Source organism: Dromaius novaehollandiae, chromosome 1 (assembly GCF_036370855.1).
Source record: "Dromaius novaehollandiae isolate bDroNov1 chromosome 1, bDroNov1.hap1, whole genome shotgun sequence".
NCBI classification, from domain to species: domain Eukaryota; kingdom Metazoa; phylum Chordata; class Aves; order Casuariiformes; family Dromaiidae; genus Dromaius; species Dromaius novaehollandiae.
In genome coordinates this window covers 211361588-211376748 of record NC_088098.1, presented here as the reverse complement: position 1 = coordinate 211376748, position 15161 = coordinate 211361588, and the positions used below count along the sequence as shown (strand labels likewise).

At 37.7% G+C, this 15161-nt stretch overlaps 1 protein-coding gene across 7 annotated transcripts in view; it reads left to right on the top strand.

Moving 5' to 3' along the window:
* DLG2 (discs large MAGUK scaffold protein 2) overlaps window positions 1-15161 on the top strand; it is a 999439-nt gene that overhangs the window by 699311 nt on the left and 284967 nt on the right. For all 7 annotated transcript variants that reach the window (XM_064505171.1, XM_064505176.1, XM_064505174.1 and 4 more), the window contains 3 exons: window positions 725-861; window positions 11199-11343; window positions 14090-14228. In XM_064505171.1, the coding sequence (XP_064361241.1) occupies window positions 725-861; window positions 11199-11343; window positions 14090-14228 (421 nt within the window). The remainder of the gene's footprint in view (window positions 1-724; window positions 862-11198; window positions 11344-14089; window positions 14229-15161) is intronic.

Here is a 15161-nt window from a genome sequence, read left to right as displayed (position 1 = left end):
TTGACAGTACTCCAAAGTTTGGCACTTTGGGTCGTCATCTAGGAATTTCACAGATCACTGAGCAGAAGTTATGTGTGCACAAAGGACTATGGCTTTCGTATTTCATGTATCCGTAGCCTATGTTATCTGTATCCTAGAAAAATACGCAGAGCAGAATTAAATCCAAATGTCTACACTGTTTAATCCTTCCAGACCTTTCACTGTGATACTATGACAACTTATAAAATCTACAATACACGTCTCCTGGTATTTTTCAAAATCTGTGGATATAAGCATATCCTGCATTTTGTTCTAGTACGTTGTGATGTATTTTATATCAATATTTAACAAAATAAACTCCAAGCTTCAGAGTTTTATTACTAGTCATGGAGAAAATTCCACCACTGGCAAGTTGTGCCATGACTTCCTAGTGTAGGTTTCACTGGCTCTGGACAAGGACAAGACATTGGCGTAGTCGTCATTGGTTTGCTTCTTTTTGTCTGTATGTTCCTATAAATTCCTGTAATTGTACATGGAGAAGAATGTTCTTAATTTATTTCTGTCCTTGACCTTCCAGGAGAAGTGAGTGTATTGACTCAAATATGTGTTATGTTATTTGCAGTTCTGTAAAAAATACTGGCATTGTACAGTACAGTAGATTAGGAAAAAATACATACTAACTTTGCACTCCTTTTTAGTGTCACATATTGTATTGCTAATATTTTGTTTTCCCTATCTTCTTCAGGTCTGGGTTTCAGTATTGCAGGAGGTGTGGGAAACCAACACATTCCTGGGGACAACAGCATTTATGTCACCAAGATTATTGATGGAGGAGCTGCACAAAAAGATGGGAGATTGCAGGTTGGAGATAGACTTCTTATGGTAAGTATAACAAATTTAAATCATGTTCTAATTGGCTGAAAGTTGTTTCATGGAGGGACTTTTATTCACCATACTTTCTACAAGAGGTAACCGGTAGAACTTCTATAATAATTATGAGCTACACTTCTGTCATCTTGATTTTTTCCCATTGCTTATATATATTCTTGAGACTGCAGTGAAAAAGCATTACACTGGTAAAGCAACATTTTATGAAGACAAAGCAAACAGTTGTATTACTTTGATAGTCCTTTAACTAAGAAGAGAATAAATGCATTAAGCATATTAGTGACAAGTTAAAATGCAGCAGAAGACTTTAAAGGAAGGTTTAAGATAAACTGTTCATTACAGCGGTACTCATTCTACTGATCATTTTAAGAAAATGAAAGGATGTAGAAACATGCTGCTAGATTCTCATGTGTAGGCTCTGTTAGAGGGATATTATCTATATTCTGGTATACGTATGAATGCTTAATGTAGTCTGCATATCGATTTTCCAAAATATTTATTTTCTGTCTTTTTCCTGAGAAAATGTATTTATTCCTCCAGTAGCTTTCATGTTTGGAAATTCTTCCTGATATTTGCAGTGTTAGTACGTTGTTCCCATAGATAAATCTTTCTCACTCACAGAGTTTGTTTAATTCTTTATAAGGGGGAAATCCTGACCCTGGTGAATCAGCAGAAGTTAATCTGTGTCAAGCTGTATTCATGTCAGTGCATTTGCATAGCTTTCAGCAGGTAGAGAAAACTTTTCTGAATCAATGCCATGAAAAAAATATACTACAGTAGCTGTGTTTTGTGACATTATATGTAAGCAGTAAAAAATTGCCATGACCTTCTTGCTGCCTGCAACACTACGTCTAATTGAAGTTCAGCTTGGAGCGTTATGTTTCACATGTGAAAGTGACTGTTCATTTTATCCAACATATTAAAGAGAACATTAAAGGAACTTGGTTGGTGGGTTGGTGACTCTTTTTTTTTTGTTCTTCTTGTTATTAACCTATGTAGATAGATAAAATAGCTTAAATGATAAATGGTGCGATCAAAATCAAAACAAAACGTAGAACCTTTTTCTTCTTTGGAATGTCTTGTTTGCATGTTCTCAGCACAGCAAAATTCAAGTCACTTTTGTATAATGATGTTTTGTCTTTTTTCTGTATTGGAACATGTATTTTCCCATGTTACACCTTATTTTGTTATTTTACACCGTTTCCAATTTGCTTGCATTTTGCTGTTGTTTTTTCTATGGTGAGAATTCTTCACAGTTGTGTCATTTGCAAATTTTTGTTAACTTACAGTTAACTTCTCACCAACTCACTTAAGATAATAAATAACATCTGACAGAAAAAAAAAAAAACAAATAAACCCTGCATTCTTTCTCTTCAGATTTCTGTAGTATATGGCTATTAGGGGATCAGGTCTGTTCTCACTCTTGCATTTATTTCTCACTGCTATCGAATACAGATGTTTGCAGGTTTCTTCATTCTGACGGGTTTATACTCCTGAACCTGACCTCTTATAATGACCAACGCATTCTCAGTATGCTTGATGTGCCATCTTGAGACTGCTTTCCCTTTAGTCAGGACCTGTTTATTAGCTACGCTTGTCTCCTTTTGTCACTGCATTTTCCCCATTCATTTAAAATGAGCAAAGAAATCCATCATGATAATGCTCTCTATTAGTCATCTACTTTAAGACCAAGCTTTTGATTGCTGCATAAGAAAATCCTAGTTAACTTGCTATTTGTATACCTTAACCCTGACAATTTTGGACATTAGGTTACAGGATCAAAACCTAAAATTTGGGCATATTATAAGTATTTTTATCTGATTTTCTCCAACAAGATATTCTGATTTCTTTGTAACTTGTAGGTTTACTTGAACACCTTCAATATTTTTTTCTTCTACCTTGGGAAGTATCTGTCAGTTCATGACATTTACTTCATGTTCCTTTGTGAACAGTGAGTGAAAGAATTCATTATTTTCCTTTGGCAGTGTTACTACTTGTATCAACACAATATTACCCTTGTCATGTATATGGTCCTCTTCTGCTTCACTGATTCCGTATTTATTATATATTTGAACACTTCCTTATTATTTTTCTTCTCAGCAGTGCATCCATTCTTGATCTTTGCTCTTCTATCATTTGTCTGTAAATTTTCTAGAATTTGTCATCTTTCTGGAACTCATCAGTGAATGTTGTTTCTTTGTATCTCTGTTCTGATGAGTTTGTGTGAAATGCTTCCAGTTTTCAAAGAACATGCAAATCAAATGCTTAAATTTTAAGATGTAAAATCAAAACAAATATTGAAATGTAAAACAATGGTGTGTTAAGCATTCTGAGGAAGTATTATGTAAATACTAGACATTGTGATTATTGTAAAATCTATACATGGGCATGCCTGTGCAGTTATGTTTCTGTAGCACTGAGCCTTCACTTGAGGCTTATTATCCTGAGCAATTCCACAGAAAAATGCTCCATTGTAGATCAATTCTGAGGTACTCATTAGGAAAATGAGTTGGAGGAGGCTTAAGAGTGCTCAAGCCAAAAATTGAACTCAGGATTTTTGCTAGGTATATATGAAAGGAAAAGAACTGGTCTGAAGACTTACAGGTAGGAGGAAACTACTCACTGCATTCTAGCTGGTGGTAATGCCTGTGGTGGGAATACTGCCTCACTGGTTGTCTCAGCTAGGTTGCTTCTCTTTGCACTAGAAGGCAGCAAAGGGGAATCACATACATGGCATCACTGGATCACAGGATAATTCAGGTTGGAAGGGACCTCAGGAGGTCTCTAGTCCAACCTCCTCAAAGCAGGGTCAGCTGTAAGATCAGACTAGGTTGCACAGGGTTTTATATAGTCTTGTCTTGGAAACCTCCAAGGATGGAGAGTGCATAAGCTATTTGGGATAACTTGTTCCAGTGCTCAACTGTCTTCACGGGGAAAACACTATTCCAGTCTGAACTTCTTTTGTTTCAAAGTATGTGTGTTGTTTCTTATCCCCACACCACATGCCACTGTGTAGCACCTGACTCCGTCTTGATGACCTCCCTGTAACAACTGGGGACCTGCTGTTAGGCCTTCTGAAAATGTCCCTTCTCCAGCCTGAACAAGCCCAGTTCCCTCAGCCCCTCTTCATGGGGCAAGTGCTCCAGCCCCCAATCATCTTGGTGGCCCTGCGGTGGGCTCACTCAAGTTTGTCAATATCTTCCTGTATGGGAGGCCCCAAAACTGGATGCAGTATCTACCTGTAGTCTAACGAGTGCTGAGTAAACATGAATGATCACTTCCCTGTATCCCAGCGTTTCTAGTGGCTCTGCTCATGCTCATTCAGCCCAGGAGGCTGTTGGTCTCTTTGCTGCCAGGGCACAGGCTGGCTCATGCTCAGCTTGCCGTCCACCAGGACCCCAGGGCCTTTTCCACAGAGCTGCTTCCCAGCCCAGCAGGGCCCAGTCAGTGTTGTTGAAGGGGCATAGTCTCTCCCAGGGGCAAAACTTACTTTTTGTCCTCGTGGAACACCATAAGGTTCCTGTTGGTCTCTTTCTCCAGCCTGTCCAGGACCCTGTGGATGGCAGCCCTGCCCTCAAGCATAGCAACTGGTCCCCACAGTGTGCTGTTGCCTACAAACTTGACGAGGGTCTGCAAACTTGACGAAAGTGCACTCCACTGCCTCCTCCAGGTCATTGATAAAGATGATCAAGAATATCTGAGAAATAGTTTAAGAACTGTTACCTCTCAGATGATAATAATTTTCTTTATCTCATTGTGGAAGCGATTACCATATGGTAATATCTGATGGAAAAGCTAGAGAGTGAAAAATTGAGAAATCAGTATAAAATTGTGCTTATACTAGTACAAAACAATACTATTAGCTAGAAGCAAGGTATTCTTCAGGGAAAACTTTCAGAACATTAGTCTTGAAAAGAAAATTTAAGCTAATTTTATCCCTTATTAGTATTCCTGTAATTTTTCAAAAACCTTTTCAAACTCCCCAAAATACTTGCATGTTTGGACCATATCTATTAGGCTGTTGCCTCTTGGACCACATAGTCAGAGAGCATCAGACCTCTGTAGGGTTATTTATATTTACAGGAAAAGTGATGCTAGTCACATATCAATAGATTTAATTTGATCCTCTTTACTTGCAGAAAACAGGAGGAAGAAACAGGATCCAGTTTATTTTCCAGAAGTTTGAGCTTGCTTCTAGCTGATTCTGTTCCAAAAAGAGCACAAAATTGCTCTCGTTTCACAGAATCACAATGGGGTCGCGATTCTACAGTTGTTGATCTGTGCCTTAGAGGATTCCCTACCAGTATCTGTTTATTTCAGATCATATGCAGAAATAAGATCATATTTGTGTTAAAGTAACCAGAGCATACATATCATTTTAATATGCATCTAGATTAGCATTTTGTTCAGATGAGAAGTGCTCTTTTAAAGTGATTTTGGTTGTATTGTGGGTGGTCTTCAAGGACACAAATTGGATATTTTCGTATCAAACTGCACCAGGAGATGCTCTCCAGGAGCATTCCTAAAGCATTCCAGCTGCTACCAGGCATTCAGTCTGCAGAACCAGACTAGTCCAAAGTAGCACCCTTAAAACATGTATATGTGGACATCATGTCATCAGGACCCTCCGTTGTTGTGAATCTGCTGTGAATCCTACACACTCTTTGCTCAGCTAGGGGCATTCACAGATTCAGCATCATGCTGTTATGCCAGCTGAAGTACAGGCATTACTCAATTAGACATAAGGGTAATGTGAACAGACAACGCCTAATTTGTAGTTTGTACTGGCCGACTGGCACAAAGCAAACACATTAGAAAAAAATGTAATACTCTGAAATAGAGAATGAACCAACTCAGTGAACTCACGACTGTGGCTGCATCCTTCCTGATGCAGCACTGGGCTCTGAGGCAAATTTAGTCTGTCACTGACTCTGGCCTTGCAATGCTTTCTCTAGCTTACTGGTCTTGCCTTAATAAAAGCAGTTGACAGTCAGTGCCACAGTCCTTTTATTTGCTGTTATCCCCATGAAGAACTCCTCTTATTCCAACTTCTCTCTTACCTACCTTGTGAGAGTGTTAAAACAAGAGACAGGTTGCTCAGAGAGATTGTGGACTCTCCATCCTTGCAGATATTCAAACCCTGACTGGACGTGGTGCTGGGCAACCTATTCTAGGTAGCGCTGATTGAGTCCAGGGAGTTGGAGCATATGATCTCCAGAGATCCCTTCCAGCCTCAGCACTTCTGTGATTCTGTGATTGTGATACCTCTAAAACAGCCATGCTCACTTTTTACTTGATTGAAAGGTGGTTAGCATATTCATTGGCTTCAACCAGAGATGTGATTACTTATTGTTCAAAGGTGGATTTGCTAGGATCAGCCTTTGGATAGTACCATAGCAATAAGTCCCCATTTATTCACTGTAATGATACTCTCATTACGTGGCTGATCCTACACAGTTTTATCATCGTCATGCCTCTTTATTAGCCTTAAAAACAATTTCCTACCTAAATCAGTATATGCTGGGATTGAAAAATGAAGATCATGGCTCAGTGTCACTTGCATTGTGTATGCACACACTGCCTCAAGCCTGTTTGTTCAGTCTCCGATTTATCTATGAAGCACAAACTCTTGCATTACTCTGCAAAGAGTAGTTCTATTTTAAGCAACTTAGCCCATAATCTAAGCAAGCTAATGTAAGAGAGAGTAACAGACAGTGTGACCTGAAGATAGCCAGGTGGTCAAAGGCCGTTTCTTTCTATTCAATGTCCAGCTGCTGTACAACTGACTCAGGAGTCCATGGGATCATATATGGTCAATTAATCCAGATAGACTCGCTTTCTTAAGGTGTGGTAGGACTTCAGCACAGAAGAACTTGTCTCTATTGTCTTTGAAATCATGCTGAGTTTTAAAAAGGCCATCAGCAGTCATAGGCTGTTTACAGCTGACAGGTCACAGGTGCTCACAGAAGAATGTTCAGTCAGGATTTGCTCAGGAAAATCCACTTTCTGACTAAAATGTAGAATATAATACAAAAGCAAACATTGCCGCTGGCAAGGTAAAGATCACCTATTTTTCTCATTCTTTGAGTGAATCAAATCTCACTTACTCTAAATCAATGGATGAAAGGAACAATTTTCCTTTAAAAAAAGTAAATGAATTAAGACAGACTTTTATTCCTCTAGAGCTCTTGTGTTCTCTTATCAGCTTATGCTCTTGTGAATGAAGTTATTTTTTAGAGCACTTGTACAGTCATTTGGGGGATTCAAAGCTTTTTCCTCCAGCTACTTCTCAGTGCCTTTGTTTTCTAATATAAATCCAGGAATTCTTCCAAATAAGATAATTCTGGCTTAGGTTGACAATTCATTGCCTTCATTATGCCACTTAAGAAAAAAAAAATCTTTCTGTGTCTCTCTGGCAGCATCAGTTAGTGATTTCCCCCATCACTCAAATATTTTCTTTGATTAGACTTGTAAATATCTTTCATTTCTTATTTATTGCTATATTATTTCTTCCTCCTTTCCTGTTCTTTTCCTGTAATAGCAGTATGTCCTTTTATCACATGTGTTCTGTTTATAGAAACTGGTTTCCTGTTTTGGGAGGTTTTTTTACTCCAGGTGCTATTTTCATTTCTGCATTTTCTGCCTATGGAACTTTTCATATCAGAAAAAAAAGGAAAAAAACCACTTGTTCCATGCTTATTTTCTTTTTGACTTTTGTCTTGCCACTCCTGTGGCAGCATTTGGTGGGTGGCTCAGGCCCCTGACTCTTGTAGCTGAGGTTGCCACCTCTTGTAGAAGGAGCCTCTGTTTGACTCTTCCACACCCACTGACCACTCGGGTAAACCTCGTTTTAGCATTTGTCTTAGGGTTTTTTCCTCTTACTTTATTGCTTCTTAAGTTGGCTTCCCAGAGCCAGAAGGCTGGCATGCAGTACCCAATCTACCCACACAATGTATGTCAGCCCTTCTGCACAAATGTTTCAGTATCTTGGAGGGGTGTATGTCATATACGCTTTGCATTCTTATTTTGTGCACACTTCCCACTCTTTATCTTCTTTACCTCTGACTCAACTTTTTTCAGATTACGTCCTCCGCTCTGGTTTTCTCAGCAGCAGGAACTGAATTTTGTAATCCTGCATTTGCTCTGTCGTAGCCACTGAAACACTGAAGCCAGCGTTAGTAGCAGAAATTCTTGGTAGTTGAAATAGTTGGTAGCTGAAATTCTGTTGAAAGAGGTAACTTTTATGAAAACAAGGAAAGGCTCAGGAAATCTCTCTTGGAGACTATATGTGAGGTTCTCCTCTCCCTATCAATCTTACCAGAAAGAGCAGCTGAAATATTGTATTTCCTAGTAATCACCATCTTTGGCGCATGAGGTTTTGAAGAATGACATCCAAAATACTTCCTTATTAAAAAAATGACACACTACAAACATCTTGCAGTAGTATCTAGGGAGGTAACAACATAATTTTTCAGTGCATTCAGGTTTTCATTTTTGTGTAGCAGAAGACATTTAAATGTATTTATTCATGACATTGTTTTGTGAGTAGCAAAAAGTAGAAAATTTATTGGTACATGCACATGGTAATGGGAGTTTTAGGTCCAAAGCAAGGGCAATCATCTTTACTACCTTCTGGAGGAAACTTGGAAATGTGTATTCTTTGTGTCGTAATGCCAAAATGATCATCAGTGATCGAGGAAGGTGGTTCTGTGTTATACTTACAGAGCTCACATTTAAGAGACCTGATGGCACCACTGAGAATCTCTACGTTAATGAATGAATTAGCTTTTTTATTTGTTTTTTGTTTGTTTGTTTGCTCTTGATGTAGCTTAAATCTGTCTTCGTGTCTTTGTTCACTGAGAACTGCAGTCCAGCACAAAATTAATCAGTAGCTTCCTTTCCAGGACTCTTGTATTTAGAGAGGAAAACTCTCTAATTCTCTAAATATTTCTGAGGCGTTTGATTACTAGTTTTGGTATGTGTTACTGGAATACTTTTTATAGTTGAACCCTGTTTACTTTGAAGGGGTTTTTTTTCCCTCAATTTTTCTTCCATCAGTCTTGTCTTTGAAGGTCTCCTTTGTATCTTCATTTCATTGATGTGCTACCTTCTCTCTAATTCTACCAAGTGCCAGCACTGTCTACTTCAGTTTTCCACAACATTCTTCAAGTTTAAGCTTATATGCACTAGGAAATAGAAAAAAACCCTTCATTTTGCCTAACCTTTGCAATGGTGTTAAAGGTGTTTAAGTGTATAAAGAAAAAAATAATGTGTAGCTACTCAGTTATTAAGTCTTAGTTTAGAATTGCTCAGCCTTTTATTCTTATTTTAATTTTAAGATTTGTACAGCTTGAACCCAGTTTTAACAAATTACCTGTAAAATTGTTATCAGATAGGTAAGAAGCACGACCTGTCAAGGCAAATATAAGTTCTACATGCATCATGCTAAATTTCCTCTTTCTAAAATGGCTGTTTATCCTTGAATTGCACAAATGTGTCATCCAAGTATGTTGTGATGGAAATATGACAGTCCTACCATGATTTTGATCAGCTAGATTTCCAGGAAAAAACTTTGAGAAAAGACTGGAACAAATCAATTTGTGTCTAGATTGTTTTTATACTCTCCTAAAAAGATCAAAAATCTTTTTTTCAGATTGTTCAGACAGTGCTATGATATTTTACTTCTGTGTCTTTTTTGAATAAGAACTTTTATCATTTAGAGGAGCAGTATTGTGGGAGGTTATGTGAGATTTTCTTTGCTTCAAAAAGCTTCCATCCTGAGTTAGAATGAAACACAACAGGATATAATATACAGACAGTGAGGGAAGGAAAGAATGTGGCTATATTGCCAGTATGAATTTTCAGTATTTAAGTCAGTTTTAAAATACATAAACAAGGTTTAATTTCAGTCAATTCTTCTTACTACTAGCCTAGAAATTTAAAGTAAATTTATTAAAAGTGCAGATATATGTTAATGTTATTCATAACAAAGAAAAAAAGGGAGAGAAATTCATAGAATATAGAGCAGGGTTTTTTTATTTATAGAAGACCTGTCAAAATACTGCATACAGCTTCAGCAACTCTCTTCTGAGTGTTAGGATATATCATTTCGCTTTGTGTCATATTGTCATCATATGCCTGTCATTGCCTCTTTCAGTTAACCTTAAAACCAGGTCTGAGAATTACGCACAGATTCAAAATGTAGACAAAATCCTTACATTTAGCAATACTATGTGATAGCAATCATTCTCTCTCTTGGTGTTGATGAGATCATCTTGGTATAAAGAGTCCTCCAGTGCTTCATAACATCTGGATTTCTCTCCAGTTGCCAAACCCTATGGCAGTAGCTTATTACCCTGTTTCACAGCCGAGTCTCTCATAATTTAGTGATACTGAATTTACTAGATAGTTATTGCATCCTGTGATTTATAGCTATACTATATTCACCCTAGCTGAGGAGCTTCTTTTTCTTCCATCTTGCATACGCTTTACAAGGGATCCTTGCAAGAACTGTAAATGTTTGAGGATAGCACTTTAAATAACAGTGAAATGTTTCATATACAAGTTTCTTTTAAAGGTAGGCTTTTCTGTTGGCATACACTATAAGTCTGAAGCCTTGCTTGTTTCCTATAACTATCCTATAACTTCTCTGTTCAGTCTGTATGGTTTTGGGGACAGGGACCATTCACTATTCTGCTTATAGGGGCCTATTGTTGTTAGTCTGTGGATACAGTGGGTTTACATGCAAATAAAGTTTATACCCCACTATAATAAACCACTCCTGAGCTTTTCTTTTCTTTTCTTTTTTTTCTTTTTTTTTAACTGGAGGTAGAGCATAAATAGGCAAGACTTATTGTCACCACCTTCTTCGTTCTTTAATCTGCAGTCCTGTCCTCTTCTGCTTGTTAATGGTTAAGTTTTTCTCTGTTCCAATAAAGCACAGAATTAATGCAACATCCTTTTATCATTTCAATGTGTGCTTCCTGTGCTTACAAAAAACTGACAGTGCTCAGTTACTGAATTATTTTTGAATATAATTTTATGTTAATGACAATACTGGCAATGGAATATCACAAAGGAATTTTGTACTGACAAGACCTACTGCCATCTCAAAATATTTAGATGGACCATTATGATTGTCTGATATTATCAATACTGCTAAGTCAGTCCTTGGGTTTATATGCGCTAAGACTAAATTGTTAAAACAACTTCTGTAATCCTCAGTGCCCTTTGTCTACCGCATTTTTTTTAACATGGTGACAACTGCAAGACAATGTCATTTTTTTATCTGTTTCTCCATCCTAACACACCTGTCTAATTTCTCCTTTAAGGTAAATAATTACAGTTTAGAAGAAGTTACCCATGAAGAGGCAGTAGCAATACTGAAGAACACATCGGATGTAGTGTATCTCAAAGTTGGAAAGCCCACCACCATTTACATGACCGATCCTTATGGCCCACCAGATATTACTCATTGTAAGTGACTTTTCCAATTCATTTTGTATAAGACTTCGGTTTGTCAGATGATTATGTTTTTTCATAGCTTGTCCAAAGTACCCCATTAAAGTTTATGAAACAGCTTGGAAAGCTACAAAAATGAAATGTTTATTGCCACTTAACTATGCTACGCTCATGAAATATTACAAATAATATAACTCTACTAAAGTACTTTTGCAGCAAAAGTAGCAACGTATATAATGTACTGCTGAGCTGATTCCAATCAGCCACTGTCCAAGTAAGCAGATTGAACTGTATCTCTTATGACAGTTAATGTGATAAATATATGCAAATATATTTTGAAATATTATTGGATTTGTACACTGGTCCTCTGTCCACTGAAAAATCAGAACAAGCAGCAAGCTATCCTGTACAAACATAGTGAAAAGCCTCAGGAAAATGAATATGTTATTTGCATAAAATGTTTACTTGGAATTTAAATTATTGCTCTACCTACACAAATCTACCAATTTCCTGTGTGTGTCTGCTTTCTAAATTACTCTGCCACTTTGCTCCATGCTCAGTCTGTCCTTTAGCTTTATATATGTTCTTCTGACATTCCTTCACTGAGGACTAAGGCATTGTTTGTCCTTGCATTGAATGTACTCTCAGGGCTGGAGGAAAAGTTGTTGAAATGATGTAGCAAAGCTCAGTGCAAGATCGCATGCCAGGGAAAGGTGATTCTATTCTAAAACAAACTGACTTACCCCAGGTTTTCATACTCTCATGCTGGCAAACTCATGCCCAGCATTCAGGTACAAAGATGGGTATCCAGGTGATCTGGCCAGGACTCCCTGAGACAGCTGAGCACAAGGGAAACTGGCTGTGGACTTCCCATCACATATATATGTGTATATATACACACTCTTCTTAGGTTGGCAACCTCCTTGCTGATGTTCTTCTCCCCCTTCTTATCCTACCTCTGCAGATCCTCAGGACTGACTCAGTGTCCTCTGTCTCCTTATCTGAGTGTCCTAGGCTCCAAATCCCATCTGTTCCACCAGTGCTTGCGAGTCTGACCAGTTTATTACTGGAACTCCCTTCCTTCACGTAGTTGATGTTTAAACACTGTCTAACTGGGGTTCCACTACCAGCTGGGACCAGCTGCCACCATCTAACAGCTGGATGGCAGTTTAATTTGTGGCAGGAGCCTCAGCAACTGATCCATATCCAATTAGACCATCTGCCAATAATACTAGGGGCACTTAAGGCCAGGAAGCCAACCAAGGACTGGAAAAGGCAGCTTTTCCTAATAAAAACAGAGATTAAATTCCTCTGCACTTCTACATAGTGTTGCTCAACTGTGGACTGACAAAGCTGAGGGGAAAGATAACTGTCCATAATCCTCCTTATTCAGACTACTCCATAAAAAACAGAAGGGAAGGTTTTGTAATATGGACATCAGGTGGTATTCTCAACTGTGCTGAGGATACCTATTTACTTAGCAAATGTTACAACAGATGGCATGATTGTTCAGCAACAGTCTGGTCTGGATCCTTAGCAAAGCCCCAGAAATAAAACAACTAAATATCCCCATCCAATCTCCTGCATTGTAATGCTTTCTAAAATAATAATTTAGAAGTTCTAAAACAGTGTGTTTTATTATGTCAGATTATAGATCAGCAGCATATGAGAAGATGGAAGCAATTCCAGAGGGAGAATAAAAGTTGAAAAGATTTGCAGTAACCCATCCCAGGCTGTTGGTGCATAGAGATTCATTTATCCCCTGGGAACCTTTCATTATACCTGCATGTTCAGAGTATTTCAGAGTGGGTAATAGCCTTTCCCCATAGAGATATTTTGCTTTGAAACATTCCATACCTACGCATCTGAAAGAATGAAAGACTGAAAGACTGAAACTAAGACTAGAAAGTTTAAATATCTTATTTTCATGAGAAAATCGATCATAGCTCACTGCAGAAGCATGTGTCTTTGTTTTTCCTATTTATCATTTCCTTTTCTAATTACATTAACTAGAGATTTGAATACAACTGTTATTGCATCTCTCCAGTAAGAATAATAATATCCCCAGTAACTCGAGAAAGGCATAAGGCGGACAAACAACAACAAAACCCGCAGACCCAATATAAAATCAGACATACAGTCCTGTAATTGTTATTATTAATCATTATATGTATAACATTTGAATCCACTTTCTGTTTTATATCCAGATTTACTGAGATCTGAATGATGATGCCATCTATGTTGGTGCTGAAATTTCAATTATATTAGGAATTTGGCACCTTTAATATATCACAGCTTTAAATATTCACTGTACATAATCCTTGCCATACCTAAAATTCCTGTCCTGATCCTGCATTAAGCTCTTATTGTATTACTCCCACTGCTGTATACTGGAGCCAAAATGATGAATGTACTTTTCGTCTCATTCTTTCCTACCTACATTTCCTTCTTCTAGTCTGTCCTAATTGAAGAAAACTTTTGTCTCCTTTCTCCCAAACTCTCCTTTCTTATTCAGATCCCTGCTAAAGATTCACTTTCTGCAAAATGAGTTAGCAACAGTATTATTATTAATAATATTTTAGGAAAGTCCAGCTGTTCATAATTTTACTGCATTGTTATGTTTTAAGCTGTCTCAGGCATAGATTGTTTTGGTGTTATGTACAGCAATTAGCACATTGTTGGTACTTAACTGAAAATGATGTTGTTGTGACCTAATCAAACATGAATGTGGCTAACAAGAAATGCTTGTTCTTACCATCAGCTTATTCTCCACCAATGGAAAATCATATACTCACTGGAAACAATGGCACTTTAGAGTACAAGGCATCTCTGGCCCCGATCTCACCGGGAAGATACTCACCCATTCCAAAGCACATGCTTGTGGAGGATGACTACACCAGGTCAGATGCTCTTCTTTATTTGTTATCTTTCATGACAATTGCAAAGAATATAGTTAAAACAATTAGTGCACCTCAGATAGAATACAGCATATAGCTGTTGTCACCCAGGTTCAAAGGAAGATGAAATGAAACTGTTACGAGTATGGAGACAGCTAAAAGAAAGATCAAAGAGATGAATGATAACCTGAAGTCCATGATATCTGGATGCAATCCTGCATAAGTTCCTAAACAACATGGCTGCTTTAGAGCAAGGCTGAGATTGAGCAAAATATTCTGCTTCTTAACAGGTGTGGTAGCTGCAATAATTCCTTACTAGCACAGCTAGAAGATTTTAGGATCAGTGACTCAACTGGCTCACTGTATGTATGGGTGGAGTGACTATATGTGTGTTTGTACCTGTCCCTGACAGTGTGCCCTGAAAGGTCTGGCTTGTTTAGTTTAGTGAAAACAAGGCTGAAATAGGTTGTAATTGCTCTGTGTACATATATTGAAGGATAAATGCCATGAAGAACAAACAATATGGGAAAATATAAAATTTGTATAAATTGGCCGTAAATAAATTTAGGTGGGAAACTGGAAAAAAATTCTTAACCATTAGAATAATCACAATATGGAACAGCTTTCTGTGACAGTATGGAGGTAAAAAGAAAACTGCATATACAATGGCACTTGATTACCTTTATAAAAGGGATTCTTTGATGTGATCATCTGCAGTAGGAAAAGAGTGAATAAAATGACCCTGGAAACCCCTTCTATTCCTTTCTTCTTACATTCCCCAAAGGACTGAGCCTACTCTGTGGAAGTAAGGTAGCAGAATTTTATCCATTTAGTTGGTTTCCAATTATAAAAGACAAAGAGGGAAATGCTGGGAGGGTTCTTTTATGCCTTGTGTTTTATGAACACTGAATGTCATCGATGAGACAGTTTACATTT